At 41.5% G+C, this 21,827-nt stretch overlaps 1 protein-coding gene across 1 annotated transcript; it reads right to left on the reverse strand.

Annotated features, from left to right (window-relative positions):
• Positions 1-18,139: 18,139 nt before the first annotated feature.
• LOC311148436 (transmembrane 4 L6 family member 1-like) lies at positions 18,140-21,458 on the reverse strand. Its single transcript, XM_084185403.1, has 4 exons — positions 21,063-21,458; positions 20,146-20,217; positions 19,293-19,435; positions 18,140-18,995 (listed from the first exon to the last, which is right to left on the reverse strand). The coding sequence occupies exons 1-4, from the start codon at positions 21,237-21,239 to the stop codon at positions 18,797-18,799; spliced, it is 591 nt and encodes a 196-aa protein (XP_084041529.1). The 5' UTR covers positions 21,240-21,458; the 3' UTR covers positions 18,140-18,796.
• Between the last annotated feature and the right edge of the window lie 369 nt (positions 21,459-21,827).

Here is a 21,827-nt window from a genome sequence, read left to right on the forward strand (position 1 = left end):
ATGAGATGTTTGACGAGCAGGTGTCCACATACTTTTGGTCATGACTGAACAAAAATATAAACGCAACATGCAACAATTTCAAAGATTTGACTGAGTTACAGTTCAAATAAGGAAATCACTCAATTGAAATACATTCATTAGGCCCTAATCTATGGATTTCACATGACTGGGAATACAGATATGCATCTGTTGGTCACAGATACCTTGGCTGAAAGGTCTCATCAAAAAAGCATTTAGTTAAAATGGGTTACATAATGCTTCCTATGGAATTATACCTAAAGTGACGTGTACAGGGCAGGTTTCCTGTCACATTTCCTAAAATTGACACAAAACAGAATATCATATTATATACTGTATCATTACAATCAGCAGGGGCGGTGTGTTCAATAGGGCGATATGGGCGACGCACTGCCAAACGGGAAAAGGAAGGGATTTTTTTTCTAATCAATTATATCACGGCAACAGTAGTTATCAGTGTTGTAATGTCCAATCAGGCTAAAGTCGTGCTTCAAATGGCTCCCCCCCCTTTTGGGGCGATTTCAGTCAGGTTGAAAATCGCCCAGAAGTCTGTCATAGACTCCCATGTAAAATCTATTTTTTTCAAATTTCAGAGCTTTCAATACAATCTCTATGGGTGTCTGAGGGCTTGCACTTACGCGCTTTCGTCATACGTAACGTAACCATGAACGTAACTAAGAAAAGAGCGGATTGTGTCTTTGAAAGAAGTTCCTTTTTGTCGGCGAACAAATGAAGATAAATTGGCAACGAAACAATTAGGACCTCCCAGACCAAATTTAATAATTCAACAGGTTTCTACTAAAGGCGGAAAGTCCTACACCCGAGGATTTTCCAAAAATTGGTACGAACGAAAAAATAACATTGCCACTCAACTGGATGAGGGATACAGGCTAGCTGTCCGCCGCCACAACGATGAGGTTAGTGTTGATAATCACAAGTTTACTGGAGAACTGAGACCAAGTAGAGACTTTGGACAGGGTGGATATGGTATAATAAAGGCAGTTTATTCAGAGGTAAAGATATCTGGAATCGCGTGCACGGACCCGTTCGTCAAACTCTTAGGGAGCTATACATTAAGCCCCATTACTTACCATATCAGATAAGAGAAATTGCTGCAGCTACATATATTTTACATCCTGGCCCTACATAGTTCACTATTTGCATCACTTACCAAAATATTACATGTGGTCATATATGCTTGGAAAGTGGAGATGCCATAGAACGTCAAAAAAGTAAACATTGCTGGAGACACATTGCCGTTTTGGAGAAGACATCGCGTTTGCTAGCGAAGAGATTTGTTGTGGCAAATGAACTTGGGCTGGGAATTGCCAGGAACCTCACGATAAGATATATGCATTGCGAGTCTCATGATTCTATACGTATTGCGATTCGATACTGTGATTTTATTGCGCACCATATGTCTGTTGCAGAGGGATCAGAAAGCCATGAGAACGAGTTTTGATCAGTCATGGAAATAAAAGTGCTGAAAACAAATTGGCTCCCAATGTGAAAAGATTGAGAACAAGCTATGAAGGAACAATAATGGTGTTTTGGTGCAGGTACAGCCAACTAGCGCTAAAATATTGCGATATTGTCAATACAGTATATCGTAAAGTATCACTATGTAACTCGATTTCTTTCACCCCAATCCCTCAAATTAACGGTAAATAACTGAATTGTTTGCCCCACATTTAGCTAAGATGATTAGCTAGCCAGCTAAAATGTTTTATTTAGTTAGCAGTCGCATCTACAATAGTTTACTGTCAATAACATGTCTCCAAAAATGACGTGGTGTCTCCAATTGTGTTGACATTTTACAATTGCGATGCGCATCCATGAGTATCCACTTTCTGTAGCTCAGCTGGTAGAGCACGGCGCTTGTAACGCCAAGGTAGTGGGTTCGATCCCCGGGACCACCCATACACAAAAATGTATGCACGCATGACTGTAAGTCGCTTTGGATAAAAGCGTCTGCTAAATGGCATATTATTATTATTATCTGAAGAGAGCCCCGAAACATTGTGTGCAGACATTTTATGCAATAAATGAAGTAGGTTGAATCTAGTAGTTCTGATCTTCTGATTGGTCCTGATGAGTTGGGCGAGGTCCCCTCCAGGCTACTGTCACTGTTGCATTGGCTCTGAGTCGGGTTCTCTGTCTTCAAATGTTCAGCCTAAGAGAGGGGATTTGTGTGTGTGTGTGTGTGTGTGTTTAACAGTGATGATGTGTGTGTGTGTGTGTGTGTGTGTGTGTGTGTGTGTGTGTGTTTAACAGTGATGATGTGTGTGTGTGTGTGTTTGTGTGTGTGTGTGTGTGTGTCCTCAGAGCAAGAACTCGTGAGTTGGAAGAACTGAGAGGCCTATGGCGTGGGTGTTGTCCTTGGCCACCTGCTGACAAGGCTGACAAGATAGGACCCTTTTGTCCATTGTTATTGGATAGGAACAGAACTTATAACCAGCTCCTGACCTAAATAGATCTTAGCACAACATTTTACTCAACATATCATATTCCATATTCACTATAACAAATATATTTACTACGACATTAGCAAGAACCGCCACATCCTCAGCCGGCTAATCCAGTGTGTGAAGTTTTGCGGAGTGTTTGAGTTAGCTTTGCGAGGCAAAGATGAAACTGAGGGCTCCACCAACCCTGGTAAGCCAACACTTTTGAGATCAGTCAATAAATGCTTCTGGTATTGACTTATATGCTGCCCCTGTCTTCATGTTGTTGCTGGACATATCTTTTTTAAAATGTGTGTAGGTCACCTAAATCATCAGAAAAATTGCCCCCCCTGAGAATTTTTTCAGGAGCCGCCACTGACAATCAGTATCCTTCAGTGAACACCCTTTAAACCTATTAGAGTGTTTACATGTAAACTATTGGAACTAGCCATTAAAAACATTTACAAAAAACTGTAATTTGTTTTCACCACTGTTCTACTCAAATTTTAAAGGATACATATCCCCATCATAATCCCCATCAAAATCTGTCCTCTAAGCAAGAGATATCTGTTTTTTGCATGGGCTGCGTCTCAATCCACCGCATCCACCTATGTCGCCCTTCCGCATCTGCGGTGGAAAGTGGCAGAGCTACTGCGCTGTTTGTCAGACCAGGAGACATCCCGAAAGTCGGTCTTCTCACGCAAACGTCTGTAGCATCATAACGGTTTGGCCAACTAACTAATATGACCATTCCAAGAGTGTGCAACGCTGTCATCAAGGCAAAGGGTGGCTATTTGAAGAATCTCACATATAACATATATTTTGATTTGTTTAACACTTTTTTGGTTACTACATGTTTCCATATGTGTTATTTCATAGTTTTGATGTCTTCACTATTATTCTACAATGTAAAAATTTGTACAAAATTAAGAAAAACCCTTGAATGAGTAGGTGTGTCCAAACCTTTGACTGGTAGTGTAAAAAGGTAGCTCAGCTGGTAGAGCACGGCGCTTGTAACGCCAGGGTAGTGGGTTCGATCCCCGGGACCACCCATACACAAAAATGTATGCACGCATCACTGTAAGTCGCTTTGGATAAAAGCGTCTGCTAAATGGCATATTATTATTTATTTCCTGATCTTTCTTATATCTCCTAGATATAGGACAGACACTTCAAAACCTTATTCCTTATTATTCATTTTTTTAATGCCTGTTTTGCCTTTTATGAATGTGTTATTCAATGTGTTTCTATGGGCTATAGTAGTGAAGTCCAAATTAAATTGTATTTATTTATGTATTATGCAATAAAATGCAAATTAATTACTTAAAAATCATACAATGTGATTTTCTGGATTTTGGTTTTAGATTCCGTCTCTCACAATGGAAGTGTACCTATGATAAAAATGACAGACCTCTACATGCTTTGTAAGTAGGAAAACCTGCAAAATCGGCAGTGTATCAAAAACTTGTTCTCCCCACTGTATAAGAGATCTAACAGGACTGCCCCGACAGAGCTCACTTCAGACCGGTACAAGATCTAACGGGACTGCCCCGACAGAGCTCACTTCAGACCGGTACTTTATGCATCTACGTTTGACTGTGACCTCTCCAGTTTGCTGTTAATAAAGAAAGATTCATTTAAGATTGACTTCAGGTGTCCCTTGTGGTAATTTCCACGACAAAAGGCATGTGGCACTTAACAACCTTCCTCTTGGCAGGTCTCTATAGGTGACCAGGGGATTCTCTCTACCACATGCAATTTTTTTTTATTTTACCTTTATTTAACTAGGCAAGTCAGTTAAGAACAAATTCTTATTTACAATGACGGCCTACACCGGCCAAACCCGGACGACGCTGGGCCAATTGTGCGCCGCCCTATAGGACTCCCAATCACGGCCGGTTGTGATACAGCCTGGAATCGAACCAGGGGGTCTGTAGTGATGCCTCAAGCACTGAGATGCAGTGCCTTAGACCGCTGCGCCTCCGTGGAGCGCATTAGTGTAGCCATGCAGACTATTTTTGCGGTTTACAATATTGGCCGTATGGATGTGGAATGCGAGTGGAGAAAGCCAGCCATGCCCAACCAGGTGCAGTCAGTGAAGGACCTGTACCCGGCCGAAGACTACAAACCTCTGAGAGGAGGATCTTCAGTGACTATGGAACTGGGGCAGGTTCAGTGGAATGGCATGTTTCCTTGAACCTGAGCCAGAACAACCGCTACCCTCCCTGTCATCCCTGTCTGTACCGGACACTGTTAAAAAACAAGGGCACCTGGGTTATGCAGGCATCCTGGCTGGCATGGCGCTGTCGGTGGATCAGCAGGAGGCTACACGGCAGGCAACAGCTGGACAGTGCACCAACCCCAACTAGCACACTATGAGGAGAAGGAGGTTGATGGCCAGCAATTATGGAGCAGTGGTTACTCCGTCGCTGCTAAAAAGGGTCCTCAAATCACAGTCGTTGGATGTGGTGTTGCCTGTAAAGGCACATAACAAAGAGGAGGGCGTCAAGGCATTTCTAAAACAAGCCATAGAAAGTTGGTTGCAATTTCAATTTAATCCTCCAGAAACAACAGAACAAATAATGCAACAAATATTGTGGTTAAACTCAAATATACTAATTGATAAAAAACTTTTTTTTTTTACAAAATGTTTAAAAAAGGTATAATCTTCGTAGATTATATTGTCGGTAGGACTGGTGGAGTTATGTCACACATGCAGCTAATAAAAACATATGGAAATGTCTGCTCTACCCAAAATTACAACCAAATACAGTGGGGGGGGGAAAAGTATTTAGTCAGCCACCAATTGTGCAAGTTCTCCCACTTAAAAAGATGAGAGAGGCCTGTAATTTTCATCATAGGTACACGTCAACTATGACAGACAAAATGAGAAAAGAAAATCCAGAAAATCACATTGTAGGATTTTTAATGAATTTATTTGCAAATTATGGTGGAAAATAAGTATTTGGTCAATAACAAACGTTTCTCAATACTTTGTTATATACCCTTTGTTGGCAATGACACAGGTCAAACGTTTTCTGTAAGTCTTCACAAGGTTTTCACACACTGTTGCTGGTATATATTGGGATCATTGTCATGCTGAAAGACCCAGCCACGTTTCATCTTCAATGCCCTTGCTGATGGAAGGAGGTTTTCACTCAAAATCTCACGATACATGGCCCCATTCATTCTTTCCTTTACACGGATCAGTCGTCCTGGTACCTTTGCAGAAAAACAGCCCCAAAGCATGATGTTTCCACCCCCATGCTTCACAGTAGGTATGGTGTTCTTTGGATGCAACTCAGCATTCTTTGTCCTCCAAACACGACGAGTTGAGTTTTTACCAAAAAGTTCTATTTTGGTTTCATCTGATCATATGACATTCTCCCAATCCTCTTCTGGATCATCCAAATGCACTCTAGCAAACTTCAGACGGGACTGGACATGTACTGGCTTAAGCAGGGGGACACGTCTGGCACTGCAGGATTTGAGTCCCTGGCGGCGTAGTGTGTTACTGATGGTAGGCTTTGTTACTTTGGTCCCAGCTCTCTGCAGATCATTCACTAGGTCCCCCCGTGTGGTTCTGGGATTTTTGCTCACCGTTCTTGTGATCATTTTGACCCCACGGGGTGAGATCTTGCATGGAGCCCCAGATCGAGGGAGATTATCAGTGGTCTTGTATGTCTTCCATTTCCTAATAATTGCTCCCCCAGTTGATTTCTTCAAACCAAGCTGCTTACCTATTGCAGATTCAGTCTTCCCAGCCTGGTGCAGGTCTACAATTTTGTTTCTGGTGTCCTTTGACAGCTCTTTGGTCTTGGCCATAGTGGATTTTGGAGTGTGACTGTTTGAGGTTGTGGACAGGTGTCTTTTATACTGATAACAAGTTCAAACAGGTGCCATTAATACAGGTAACGAGTGGAGGACAGAGGAGCCTCTTAAAGAAGAAGTTACAGGTCTGTGAGAGCCAGATATCTTTCTTGTTTGTAGGTGACCAAATACTTATTTTCCACCATAATTTGCAAATAAATTCATTAAAAATCCTACAATGTGATTTTCTGGATATTTTTTTCTCAATTTGTCTGTCATTGTTGACGTGTACCTATGATGAAAATTACAGGCCTCTCGCATCTTTTTAAGTGGGAGAACTTGTACAATTGGTGGCTGACTAAATACTTTTTCCCCCACTGTAATTGCAGCATTACTGCAAAAATGGAAAAGGAAAGTGGAAGGGGGAAAAAGTAAGGAACTTGTCTGTCGGCCTTGCATTAAATAATATAATTGGTTAAAGAAAATTGTGATGAGTAAAAAAGGATACCAGTTTCATTTAAGGACCAAAGGATTGACAGCCGTCCCATATAGATTGCAAAATAGTTGGGAAGAGATTTTTGACGTACCATTTCCATGGCATAGTGTTTATGAATTTATGAATACACTACTGGGTGATCTGAAAAGTCATAGTCAATCAATCAATAATATAATAATACTTTTAGCAAAAATGTTTATTTTCAATTTACGATCTGTAGAAACAATGAGAATAGAAAGGTTCAGAACTTTTGTAAAACATCACAGTACAGTTGAAAAATATATGGCAAATAGAAATCCAATATGTATGGTGTTAACAGATAGATGGGAGGTGTTGAATGGAGCTGAAGGATGGGACTAATAACAACTAATAACAACAAGATAACTAATGTAAAGCATACTGTGTCTATAATAAGTATATAGGTTATAGGTTGAGAGCTTTTGTGAAAAAGCACAGTTAGAAAAATATGGCCAGATGGACATCATGAAAATGATCGGAGGAAGTTCAGGAGTAAAAACAAACAAAATATAATTATTGTAGAATTTGACTGTGTCCATAAAATGTATATAATATGTATGGGTTGGAAGTAGAGGCCTAAGTATTGTTGTTCACTAGTTTACTCCAATTGGGTAAGGGGTGGTGGGGTTGGAAAGTAATGAAGGGAAATATGATTTAAAAAAGGATATGTGTGTGTGTATGTATATACACAGCTCAATTGGTAGAGCATGGTGCTTGCATGGCGCTTGTAACGCCAGGGTAGTGGGTTCGATCCCCGGGACCACCCACACGTAAAAATGTATGCACACATGACTGTAAGTCGCTTTGGATAAAAGCGTCTGCTAAATTGCATATTATTATTATATATACAGTTGAAGTCGGAAGTTTACATACACCTTAGCCAAATACATTTAAACTCTGTTTTTCACAATTCCTGACAGTTAATCCTAGTAAAAATTCCCTGTCTTAGGTCAGTTAGGAACACCACTTTATTTTAAGAATGTGAAAGGTCAGAATAATAGTAGAGAGAATTATTTATTTAAGCTTTTATTTCTTTCATCACATTCCCAGTGGGTCAGAAGTTTACATACACTCAATTAGTATTTGGTAGCATTGCCTTTAAATTGTTTAACTTGGGTCAAACGTGTTGGGTAGCCTTCCACAAGCTTCCCACAATAAGTTGGGTGAATTTTGACCCATTCCTCCTGACAGAGCTGGTGTAACTGAGTCAGGTTTGTAGGCCTCCTTGCTCGCACACGCTTTTTCAGTTCTGCCCACAAATATTCTATAGGATTGAGGTCAGGGCTTTGTGATGGCCACTCCAATACCTTGACTTTGTTGTCCTTAAGCCATTTTGCCACAACTTTGGAAGTATGCTTGGTGTCATTGTCCATTTGGAAGACCCATTTGCGACCAAGCTTTAACTTCCTGACTGATGTCTTGAGATGTTGCTTCATTATATCCACATCATTTTCCTTCCTTATTATGATCTATTTTGTGAAGTGCACCACCCCCACAGCATGATGCTGCCACACCCGTGCTTCAGGGTTGGGATGGTGTTCTTTGGCTTGCAAGCCTTCCCCTTTTTCCTCCAAACATAATGATGGTCATTCTGGCCAAACAGTTCTATTTTTGTTTCATCAGACCAGAGGACATTTCTCCAAAAAGTACGATCTTTGTGCAGTTGCAAACCGTAGTCTGGCTTTTTTTATGGCAGTTTTGGAGCAGTGACTTCTTCCTTGCTGAGCAGCCTTTTCAGGTTATGTCGATATAGGACTTGTTTTACTGTTTCCTCCAGCATCTTCACAAGGTCCTTTGCTGTTGTTCTGGGATTTATTTGCACTTTTCGCACCAAAGTACGTTTATCTCTAGGAGACAGAACGCGTCTCCTTCCTGAGCGGTATGACGGCTGCGTGGTCCCATGGTGTTTATACTTGCGTATTATTGTTTGTACAGATGAACGTGGTACCTTCAGGCATTTGGAAATTGCTCCCAAAGATGAACCAGACTTGTGGAGGTCAACAATTTGTTTTCTGTGGTCTTGGCTGATTTCTTTTGATTTTCCCATGATGTCAAGCAAAGAGGCACTGAGTTTGAAGGTAGGCCTTGAAATACATCCACAGGTACACCTCCAATTGACTCAAATGATGTCAATTAGCCTATCAGAATCTTCTAAAGCCATGACATCATTTTCTGGAATTCTCCAAGCTGTTTAAAGGCACAGTCAACTTAGTGTATGTAAACTTCTGACCCACTGGAATTGTGATACAGTGAATTATAAGTGAAATAATCTGTCTGTAAACAATTGTTGGAAAAATTACTTGTGTCATGCACAAAGTAGATGTACTAACCGACTTGCCAAAACTATAGTTTGTTAACAAGAAATCTGTGGAGTGGTTGAAAAACAAGTTTTAATGACTCCAACCTAAGTGTATGTAAACTTCCGACTTCAACTGTATATATATATTTGCGAGAGAAAAAAACATATGGGGATTGGAAGTGATGAAGACAATTACATTGATGGAAGTTACAATCTATCTGAAATATTAAAGCTGATCTACCCCCTAAAAATAAAAAATAAAAATAAAAAAGAAGAGACATTTGGTCAGTGGTGGGTCTTTTTCAATGCCGGATCAACATCTTTATCTGCACAGAAAATGCATTATCATAACACAAACCCAGCTTGGACAATGTGACAAGTGGTCCCTCAACACCCAATCCTCATGCCTCATTGTTTGTTTTAGTTTCCCAATCAACAGTTTGGATCTTCCTCTTCTGTCATGGTGGATGAGCTACCCTTTCTGGTAAATACAGGGCCGTTTCTCTTTCCCACCGGAAAATGGCAGCTACTGACCCGAGTGTTGTCACTGGGTTTCTGGTCCGCCCATCTGAAAGACAGAAAAAAGTTACTAGATAGCTAAGTTGATTACTAAAATGGTAACATCTATATTAAAATACCATAACCCACAGACTTGACTATAGTAATGGTAAAATAGACTGGGCTTTGGTCTATCTGCACATCTAAAATCCTACTATGTGGATGAGACATTTCTGCTGGGATGGAGGAATTATCTGGAACACTCAACTAGATGATCAGGACAGTCTAGGGTACTATTTGCCCGAAGAGGTGAAGAATTACAATGAGCTATATGACTGTACTTCTGATTCTAATTCTCAAGAGGAAAGTTAAAACCCTGCGCCGTAAGGTCACTGAGGAGGACCAACAGTGATAGGGGGATCGTCTGAAAGGACTGACATGCAGGGATGTAACATAAAGATTTTGGGCACTGGCCAGGAGACCACGATTTTTACATTTGGGTCCTAAATCTGTGACATGCGATGTTTGTAAAGGCAAAATGTCACTGCTGTGTCAGGGTAGTTTGGCACATTGTCTACTAGCCCAGTCTGAAAAGTACTAGCCTCGGGCTAGCTTAATTTCCATCCCTGCTGACATTTCTAACTGACTTCACAGGTCATTTGATTAGTCCTGTACAACAGATGCACTCGTGGAACAAAACCGTTTCTGTGTTTTGTATGGGGAAAACATTGAGCCCACAAGTCCTTTGTGAGCTAGCTAGCCAACTTTAGCTATTGGAGCTAACTATAGTAGCCAACCAAGGTGATTAACTAGCTAGCCCACCAGGTGATATTTAACTAGCTAGCTAGTTAACATTAGCTCACCGTTGATGTAGTCAGACTTTTCTAAGTGGTGACATGCTAGCTAACCAACTATCCTTGCCATTGTACCGGCCTAACGTTAGCTAGCAAGTCTGACTACACGAACGGTGAGTTAATGTTAACTAGCTAGCTAAATATCCCTTCCCTGGTGGGTTAACGCTAGCTAGCATGTCACCACATGAAAAAGTATGACTACACAAACCGTGAACTAACATTAACTAGCTGGCTAGCTCACTAAAGACTTGTCGATAAAAAGGTCACAACAGATACACTCGTGGAACAAAAACCGTTTATGTGTTTTGTATGGGGAAAACATTGAGCCCACACGTCCTTAGTGAGCTAGCTAGCCAACTTTAGCTAATGTAGCTAACTAGTCAACCAAGGTGCCTGACTAGCTAGCCCACCAGGCAACATTTAGATAGCTAGCTAGTTAACATTAGCTCACCATTCATGTAGTCAGACTTTTCTAAGTGTTGACATGCTAGCTAACCAACTATTCTTTCCAAGGTGCTGGCCTAACGTTAGCTAGAAAATCTGACTACACGAACAGTGAGTTAACATTAACTACTTAGCCAAATATCCCTTCCCTGGTGGGCTAACGCTAACTAGCATGTCACCACGCGAAAAAGTAGCTGGCTAGCTCACTGAAGACTTGTCAATAAAAAGGTCACAACAGTTATTATGCTAGCCTATGCTGGTTTTCTTTTTACTTGTAAGGAAGGTAACGTGCATTGTATACGTAACTACAGTTGGTGGTTATCTAGCTAATTTTCATAAGCATCTTGCTAACCACAGATCTTTGACCTAATCAAAATTGCCTCTGTAAGCCTCTCGGAAAATGATCAAATGCATAGCACAGAACCATCCTTGCTTCTGATCGACGGAGAGACCTAAGGTTAGCTAATTCGCTACAAAGGCCAGGATGTAATTACAAAAAATGGAATAATGAAAAGATGCTAAGGTAGCTAGCTAGGTAATTAGAAAAATGCTAAACAAGAATACACACGAGAAATACACTATCAATTATTTACACAATAAACTAAAAAGGCTATAATATCTACTTGCTAGGTTACTTTCTACTTGTCGATGAGTTTGCATGTAGAAATGTTCCTTGAGGGATGACGTCAAAGCTTGCGACAAGATGTGTAGTTCTGTATGATAGCCACATTAATGGCTAATTAAAATTTCATTTTTGGAGGGTAATTACAGGCGAATATGTTGATAAAAGTTACCTTGTCCAAAAGAGATTTGCGCGGTTATCAAAACGTCACGCCAGGGTAAGCCTACATGAAACAGAGACCTTATATAATGTAGTTCTAAAATCCCTGAAGCAAAAATGAATGGTGAAAAAAAACTATTGGAATCATTTCCGGGTTTTACCGCTAGATTTCATGGGTATTATGACTCATACTGTGGTACTCAATTGTCGTCTATATTATCTGTGGGGTTTATTTAGTGGATAGATAACAATACAACATTATTTTGATATTGTTTAGAATGATTTTACCCTATTTTCTTCTAACAGGACATCAAAATCTGGTTGACTGACATGCTTCCCAGACTGGTCCAACAGTTAAAATGTACCTAGTATCTAGTGTTAGTGTACCAAGATTGATCATTTTATCATAAAATGCACGATTGTTGCTGGACTACACAGGCAATACTGTGTTCAACTAATTCCTTACACATTCATATTATAACTTCCCATAACATGACAGGTAAATTACAGCTGTACTTAATTACTCACTCATCTTACTTCAGTGTTTTGTTGAGGATTAGGTTTTCTCCAGCTGGAGCATAGTCCCACTGGATCTCCTTAATCCCAATGAAATATTCCTGTGTGATACAGGACACAGTAGTGGCACACCCCAGTAGAAGGAACAGGATTGCTGGACAGCTCCCATTTTCGCACAGTCAGTCAGATACATTTTGGACAGACACACAGTCTTTATAGATACTGGGGTGATGGGTCCAAACAGCCAATCACAGACAGGCAGTGTGACCTCATTGACAGTCATGCAAACACAAAGTGAGACCCTCACACACACACACACACACACCCACACACCTCTGACCTTTGACCTGGGGATACAGTCATTACTTATTTACCCCAAACGTTATATACAGTGAGGAAAAAAGTATTTGATCCCCTGCTGATTTTGTACATTTGCCCACTGACAAAGAAATTATCAGTCTATAATTTTAATGGCAGGTTTATTTGAACAGTGAGAGACAGAATAACAACAACAAAATCCAGAAAAACGCATGTCAGAAATGTTATAAATTGATTTGCATTTTAATGAGGGAAATAAGTATTTGACCCCTCTGCCAAACATGACTTAGTACTTGGTGGCAAAACCCTTGTTGGCAATCACAGAGGTCAGACGTTTCTTTTAGTTGGCCACCAGGTTTGCATACATCTCAGGAGGGATTTTGTCCCACTCCTCTTTGCAGATTTTCTCCAAGTCATTAAGGTTTCGAGTCTGACGTTTGGCAACTCGAACCTTCAGCTCCCTCCACAGATTTTCTATGGGATTCAGGTCTGGAGACTGGCTAGGCCACTCCAGGACCTTAATGTGCTTCTTCTTGAGCCACTCCTTTGTTGCCTTGGCCGTGTGTTTTGGGTCATTGTCATGCTGGAATACACATCCACGACCCATTTTCAATGCCCTGGCTGAGGGAAGGAGGTTCTCACCCAAGATTTGACAGTACATGGCCCTGTCCATCGTCCCTTTGATGCGGTGAAGTTGTCCTGTCCCTTTAGCAGAAAAACACCCCCAAAGCATAATGTTTCCACCTCCATGTTTGACGGTGGTTGATGGAGCAGCATTCCTCCTCCTCCAAACATGGCGAGTTGAGTTGATGCCAAAGAGCTCAATTTTGGTCTCATCTGACCACAACACTTTCACCCAGTTCTCCTCTGAATCATTCAGATGTTCATTGGCAAACTTCAGACGGGCATCTATATGTGCTTTCTTGAGCAGGGGGACATTGCGGGCATTGCAGGATTTCAGTCCTTCACAGCGTAGTGTGTCACCAATTGTTTTCTTGGTGACTATGGTCCCAGCTGCCTTGAGATCATTGCAACTCCACAAGGGGAGATCTTGCATGGAGCCGAGGGAGATTGACAGTTATATTGTGTTTCTTCCATTTGCGAATAATCGCACCAACTGTTGTCACCTTCTCACCAAGCTGCTTGGCGATGGTCTTGTAGCCCATTCCAGCCTTGTGTAGGTCTACAATCTTGTCCCTGACATCCTTGGAGAGCTCTTTGGTCTTGGCCATGGTGGAGAGTTTGGAATCTGATTGATTGATTGCTTCTGTGGACAGGTGTCTTTTATACAGGTAACAAGCTGAGATTAGGAGCACTCCCTTTAATAGTGTGCTCCTAATCTCAGCTCGTTACCTGTATAAAAGACACCTGGGAGCCAGAAATCTTTCTGATTGAGAGGGGGTCAAATACTTATTTCCCTCATTAAAATGCAAATCAATTTCTAAAATTTTTGACATGCGTTTTTCTGGATTTTTGTTGTTGTTATTCTGTCTCTCACTGTTCAAATAAAGCTACCATTATATTTATAGACTGGTCATGTCTTTGTCAGTGGGCAAACGTACAAAATCAGCAGGGGATCAAATACTTTTTTCCCTCACTGTAGTTACATTGTCTATTTTGCTGCTGCACACACTCACACACACACTCACACACACACACACACACACACACACACACACACACACACACACACACACACACACACACACACACACACACACACACACACAGGCCACTGTGTACATCATTCCACCCTTTGTTACTTTGTCTAACCATATCCACAAAATGGCCAATCACATCGTAGGACAATGAGTTCCTTCAGTCAATCACTGGTAAACAAACGCAATTTGTGGTTTCTCAACTCGTAGCAAAAATCACCATGGTTTACAGGAATACAGTAAAGTACGGGAACTCCAGCATATCCTCACACTACACTAACGATCAAGAAGTGACATGAGGGGGAAACCCCCCCCCACCGATCTAAGGTCATGCTAAAAGATCTACCAATTAGTCAATGACTAACCTCAACCCAAGGCTAAAATGGGTCTGGCTAAGTAGTCAATGACAATTAACAAATGTACTTTTTGCTCTGACCAAACGGTTGTAGCCAAGCGTATTCCAAGAGGTGTTAAAATATTGTAGTTCTACATTTAAGCCAGATAGTGGCAGTATAACAATAACTATGCACTAAGGAAGTCTATGGGATGACGTGACAGTATGACTTCATTAGCTGTCCATTGGTTAAAGCTGGAATCCATACTTGGTGAAACTACGTACGTTTGGGATATTACAACAAAGACGTTACTTTTTTTTAAACGGACACACTTTTTTTTGTAATTGACATCATTGCATGCTCGATAGAACACCAGAATATGTAAAAAAAAAATCATTCGGCCGGATACTCCTCTCCTCCGTCTCATCAACAAAACAATAACAAAAAGGCACTGGGCCCAACAGTGGCGCTGTTTCACCTTATGCCAGGGGTGTCAAACATAAGGCCCGCTGGCTGGATCCAGCCTGTGAGCCCATTCAATCCGGTCCGTGGGGTGGTTAGAGTAAAAACAGGGGCATCATTTGGGTATAGCAGTCGCTCAAGACCAAAAATGTCAAAGCAGGCTACAAAAAAGTACACTAAAATCATTCCAATTCCGATTAAAATGCAAGTGCTGTTTAGTGTATTCTCAACTCCCAATTGAGCGAATGGTAGCCTTATTGGCACCAGTGTAGAGCACCACCATATTCCCGGTGAATGCACACATATTCACTGTCTTTATCATTGGATCAGTACCACTGCAAGGTTTATGGGACAATAATTTCCTCCTCCAGGCTAGATGGACATAATATTGTACAATTTGACTCCCCGTTTCGTAGGCGTAGATTAGATGGTTGCATTCAAGACAAGGTCGTTTTTTACTGATCTGTTTGTCAGTGTCAGCAGAGTAGACTAGTAATTTGTGTCATATAAAAAAAAATGCCTTATGCGACAGTCATGTAAAGGGTAGAATAATATTTCCTGTGCAAAGGAGAACAAACGTCTTTGATTAGGCCAACTCTATGTCACTGTGCGCTCAGGCATGCATTGTTCAGAACTGTCTGTTTTGCTAACAGTGAATTATGACCATGCAATCTGCTCATCACATTAGGAATAGAAGTCTATCATACATTAGTATGCAAATGCGATGATAGATTCATGCAATCCTTTATTATAAAGGTGCAATTTTATGATGAAAGAATAGCTTCCCCAAACTTGAAACTCACGCATCGCCTATGGATGTCAGCATATGAAGTTGGTCTTGATGTGACTTAATATAGCGTGTATTATGCATCTATTTCACGTTGCACTGTATGCGCCAATACACAAGTAAATAAGGCAATTTATGATGAGGTTGATTAGTGCTTGACATTGCGGGCGGCAGGTAGCCTAGTGGTTAAAAGTGTTGGGCCAGTAACTGAATGGTTACTGGTTTGAATCCCTGAACTGACGAGGTGAAAAATCTGTCGATGTGCCCTTGAGCAAGGCACTTAACCCTAATTGCTCCTGTAAGTCATTCAGGAAAAATGACTAAAATATCAATTACAGTGCATTCAGACCACTTTTTTCAACATTTTGTTACGTTACAGCCTTCTTCTAAAATGGATTAAATACATATTTTTCCTCCTCAATCTACACACAATACCCCATAATGACCAACTGAAAACAAGTTTTTAGACATTTTTGGTAATGTATTAAAAATAACAACCAGAAATACCTCATTTACATAATTATTCAGACCCTTTGCTATGAGTCTCGAAATTGAGCTCAGGTACATCCTGTTTCCATTGATCATCCTTGAGATGTTTGTACAACTTGATTGGAGTCCACCTGTGGTAAATTCAATTGATTGGACATGATTTTGGAAGGCACACACCTGTCTATATAAGGTCCCACAGTTGACAGTGCATGTCAGTGCAAAAACCAAGCCATGAAGACGAAGGAATTGTCTGTAGAGCTCCGAGACAGGATTGTGTCGAGACACAGATCTGGGGAAGGACACCAAAACATTCCTCCAGCATTGAAGGTCCCCAAGAACACAGTGGCCTCCATCATTCTTAAATGGAAGAAGTTAGGAACCACCAAGACTCTTCCTAGAGCTGGTCACACTGAAGGAGCTCCAGAGTTCCTCTGTGGAGATGAGAGACTCTGCCAGAAGGACAACCATCTCTGCAGCACTCCACCAATCAGGCCTTTATTGTAGAGTGGCCAGACGGAAGCCAGTCCTCAGTAAAAGGAACATGACAGCCCGCTTGGAGTTTGCCAAAAGGCACCTAAAGACTCACAGACCATGAGAAACAAGATTCTCTGGTCTGATGAAACCAAGATTGAACTCTTTGACCTGAATGCCAAGCGTCACGTCTGGATGAAACCTGGCACCATCCCTATGGTGAAGCATGGTGGTGGCAGCATCATGCTGTGGGGATGTTTTTCAGTGGCAGGGACTTGTAGACTAGTCAAGATCGAGGCAAAGATCTTGTCACGGTATCTCTGTGCATTCAAATTTCCATTGATAAAATACAATTGTATTCGTTGTCAACGTTATGCCTACCCATACCATAACCCCACCGCCACCATGAGGCACTCTGTTCACAATGTTGACATCAGCAAACCGCTCACCCAATCAACGCCATACACACTGACTGCCATCTACCCGATAAAGTTGAAACCAGGATTCATCCGTGAAGAGCACACTTCTCCAGCATGCCAGTGGCCATCGAAGGTGAGCATTTGCCCACTGAAATCGGTTACGACGCCGAACTGCAGTCAGGTCAAGAACCTGGTTGAGTATGACGAGCATGCAGAAGAGCATCCATGAGACGTTTCTTACAGTTTGTGCAGAAATGTTTCGGTTGTGCAAACCCACAGTTTCATCAGCTGTCCGGGTGGCTGGTCTCAGACGATCCCGAAGGTGAAGAAGCCGGATGTGGAGGTCCTGGGCTGGCGTGGTTACACGTGGTCTTTGATTGTGACAAATTCTCTAAAACGATGTTGGAGGCGGCTTATGGTAGAGAAATGAACATTCAGTTCACTGGCAACAGCTCTGGTGGACATTCCTGCAGTCATCATGACAATTGCACTCTCCCTCAAAACTTGAGACATATGTGGCATTGTGTTGTGTGACAAAACTGCACATTTTAGAGTGGCATTTTATTATCCCAAGCACAAGATGCACCTGTGTAATGATCATGCTGTTTAATCAGCTTCTTGATATGCCACACCTGCCATTATCTTGGCACAGGAGAAATGCTCATTAACAGGGATGTAAAAATGTGTGCACAAAATCTGAGATAAATAAGCTTTTTGTGCATATGGAACATTTCTAGGATCTTTTATTTCAGCTCATGAAACATGGGACCAACACATTACATGTTGCGTTTATATTTTTGTTCAGTATATTTATGTTTTCAATAAACATTGGAGACGAAATATAGTTTACATGTTGTCAACAATCTAAGCCAACCCCGTTTGTTTTGCCCAATAGTTGCGCATGTGTCAGTTTTGTTGCTAACCAACCAACCCGTTTATCTTTACTCAAATAAGTATCAAAGTATACAGCGTTGCAAATTTAGCACGTTTACAAAAAAAAGATTAATCAGAACAAGTAAAATGGAAAATACGTATTTATTGCACTAAATATATAAAATGGCCTTAACATCTTAGTATCTAGCATCTGCGAGACAACAATTTTCTGAAAATGAAAACAGTAATACAAAAGACAAAACTCTCATACAAAAAAATATATACTTTTGTGCTTCAGTAAAATGTAGACTTAAGACATCAAACATAAAAAATACTGCAGTTCCGGTCTGTATAATACACACATTCATTCAGTGTGTTTCTAATACAGTGCTTTGAAATGAATACTATAAATAAACTGAACATTCAGACAGGTATCTCTCCCTCATACAGGGATGAGGCAGCGTTCACTTGTTAATCACACTTTCTGATTAGAAACTGGCCCAGGGACTGAAGGATACGAGGAGAGGAAGTCACTTTCACTATTGAGATGTGCCCCCAGGAGTACATCTTAGAATGTTTACTGGAGATTATAATGGGTGTTTGGAAAGCAATGTTCCCCAGATGGCATTGTACACACTCCTGGCGTGTATTGTATGTGTATGCATGTGTCTTATGTATCATATCATGTGTATGCATATCGATCTTATGTTATATGCATGCGTGTGTATGTATAATCACATTTTGTCTGTTTGTGTTTGTGTCTGTCTGTGCCTGTGTATGAGTGTGTGTCTCATCTATGTGTGTGTTCAGGCATTGAGGGTGTAGTCCTGCTTGTAGCAGCAGGGTCTGCAGACAGCTGTCACCAGCCCATTGATGACCTGCAGGACACATATGATGAACTCCAGCCCACTGAGGCCCAGCAGGATGGACAGCAGAGTCACGTTCCACTCTACGATGCTGACAGGCTGCAGGCACTTAGACCAGGTGTCCTTCTCCAACAGGTACCTGTGGACAGACACAGACAGTGGGAAATTCAATTAAAGTTGTGTGTATTGTAGTCTTTATTGCAGTTTAATATTAAATAGAGTTAAGAAGCTGTGACTCACTCCACAGGATGTTATTTCATAACACACACATGATAGGAAATGGACACACACACAAATTAACTCCAAATCAAAAATAGAAAGACACAGGCACTCACAGAGGATTTGTTTCAATGCATTTTGGCACCTAAAAAAACCTACATGGCTAGAATATTTCCAGACCAATTAGCATTTCCTGTGAGAAGAGGGTGGAACTAACCTTCCTCCCTCATTGGCAAAGGGATAAGACCATCCCAGAGCGGTGAAGCACTGAGGTCCCTCCAACATGGCCATGGCTGAGATGACGAAACAGTATCCCGAGCCGGCCAGACCCACTAGAGCTGCCATTACCGACCCACACATCTATATAATACACACACACATACTGTGCTTTAGTATATAAATATACACACACACAAACTCTCTATCCCTAAAAACAAAAAAACTAAACTCTCTCCCTCTTTCTCTCTCACACACACACACACACACACACACACACACACACACACACACACACACACACACACACACACACACACACACACACACACAGTTCAGGCATGCCTGTTAATCCCAGAGCAACTGCATAACAATCCCCATGGGAGTAGTGTGTGGTTGTGTGAGGAGAAATGTTGGCTTATAACTGTTACAAACCAGCTTATACACAGATAAGGTTCAGCTCCTATCCCTGGCCCAGACGCTTTGTACTCCCTGATGGTGAAGCCTCCTTCACATATCATTACTGTACCCCCTAATAGTGTTACAATGGCCCCTTTGTATGATTAGCTAGGCATAGCCTACCTTTCATGAGCCTAATAGCATTAGCTTAGCATAGTCCCTCACAGTGTTAGAATAGTCCTTTGTACCATCTGTACTTTTATTAATAGGATCAAAGCCTTGTGTAACAAACCAAATAACATCCACTAACCTACTTTGACGGTTTACAAAAAACGACAAAAAACTAAAACTTGAGCTGAAGAACACAACAAGGCTGACCCGTCACCTCTGCTTTTTGCACAATAATAGAATCACTGACTGAAATCACAATAAGTAACCAAAGCATCCGTCCTCACCATGAAGCTTTCATTCCAACAGCAGCCTGTACACTTCCCAAGGCTGATGAACACTCCAGCAGGCAGGAACATCTACAGATACACACAATGGGGAGATCTCAGGGTCTGTTACAGTATGATATTTCAGTGCATCAATCCACCATCTATATACAACAATATCCTCAAGACTGCTATGTGTTGATTTTAATTGCACTGAGTGCATCTAAAGTGTCAGTCTTGCCCACAATCTTACTGCCAAATGTGGACCACAATGGAAATAAGCCTACAGGCTTTATTGTGTTTTTATCTTCAAAAATGTTTGTGTATGTGATGTTGTCTCCAGCTGGAGCAGCCTGCTACTTTTAATTATCTAATCAATTCAATCTATCAATCAATCAAGAGCTCTGTGGTTGTAGCACTGTACAACTATCCCTAATCACATAAAATATGGTCCATAGAACCGTTTCATGAAATGGTGGCTTATTCCTACATTAGGTCTCTGGAAAAATCCTCCAAAATAAGAAAATAAAACTCCTGTGGTAGCATGTCGGAGGAAGAGCTGACAACCATTTTCCTTTGTCTCCTATAGTATCTCCACAGTAAGGAAAACAGCCATGAGACAAGTCCCCATTGTCAAAAATGTAAAAACACACATACAGAAGACAGTCACTCAAACTGCCCTCTTACAAAAACAGCACAAGATAAATTCATTACACACAAGGATTTACTGAAGTCTGTGTTCGCACCTGTGTCCGATTAGCACCTGTTATTATCAGAAAGGAAATACAAGACCAAGAGAATATATATACAAGACCAACTTTATGTTTTATTCTACCATTCGTTCCCTGAACAGCCTGTAAATCTGACCCGTAAACCATAAACTCAATAATACTACTGTAGCCTGTGTAGTAACAACATAGTGACATATGGCTACTCACCAACACGCCTCCCCCTCCGATTCCCATCATGAACCAGATCAGCCTGGACAGTCTCTCCTGTTGGACATATTGGATCTCTCCTCCAGGGAAGAACAGCAGGATGTTGGCAACGATACCGCACACAGCCAGGGGCAGGAGGGCAAAGCCCAGCGACCGCGCAAAACCCATGGAGCACATCGGCCCTACCACACAGGATGAGGAGGAATGGAGGAATGGAAAGAGAGAAGTGGAGGCGTGGAGCACCAGAGAGGAGTGGAGCGGTATCACCAGGGAGAGAGGAATGGAGTGTAAGAATGGAGAGAGAGAGAGAGAGAGAGAGAGAGAAAGGTCTGGGGTCTGTTCACAGCTGTAATCAAGGAAGGAAACTGAATGGTTTCCTAGTGTGTAGGGTTTTAACTGAACCCTCCACCTCCTGCCAGTCACACTGAGGCTGATCACGCAACCACTTCCATTTTACGGCGAGGGGCTGAGAGGAGGGGTTGCCACAGGAAGAAAGAGGGGTGAGTGTCTTGAGCCCTAACCAATCACTCAGGGCCTGCAAGCGATTCAGCCAGAAAAACGATGACAAATCCCTCAGGAACTGAGAGGGGAGGGGGGATGAGAGACAGAGAGAGGGGGAGAGAGAAACTGCAGTGGCAGTTGGGCTGGGCAGCTGGGCCTCAGACTGCATTCAAAACCTGCTACTTCAGAAACAAAAGAGTCCCTTTCCATGTTTCGTGAAAAATCTGAAAAAAAAAATTCTGGATTACGCTTGCACTCAACATC

This window comes from Coregonus lavaretus (genome assembly GCF_964263955.1).
Source record: "Coregonus lavaretus genome assembly, chromosome: 21".
In the NCBI taxonomy this organism is placed as follows: domain Eukaryota; kingdom Metazoa; phylum Chordata; class Actinopteri; order Salmoniformes; family Salmonidae; genus Coregonus; species Coregonus lavaretus.

Coding starts and splice junctions, on each gene's coding strand:
- LOC311148436 (XM_084185403.1), bottom strand. CDS start 21,239: ATGTGCTCCATGGGTTTTGCGCGGTCGCTGGGCTTTGCCCTCCTGCCC. Junction 20,218..21,062: donor TCGGAGGGGGAGGCGTGTTG/GTGAGTAGCCAT, acceptor GTGTATCTGTAG/ATGTTCCTGCCTGCTGGAGT. Junction 19,436..20,145: donor GTTGGAATGAAAGCTTCATG/GTGAGGACGGAT, acceptor TGTATTATATAG/ATGTGTGGGTCGGTAATGGC.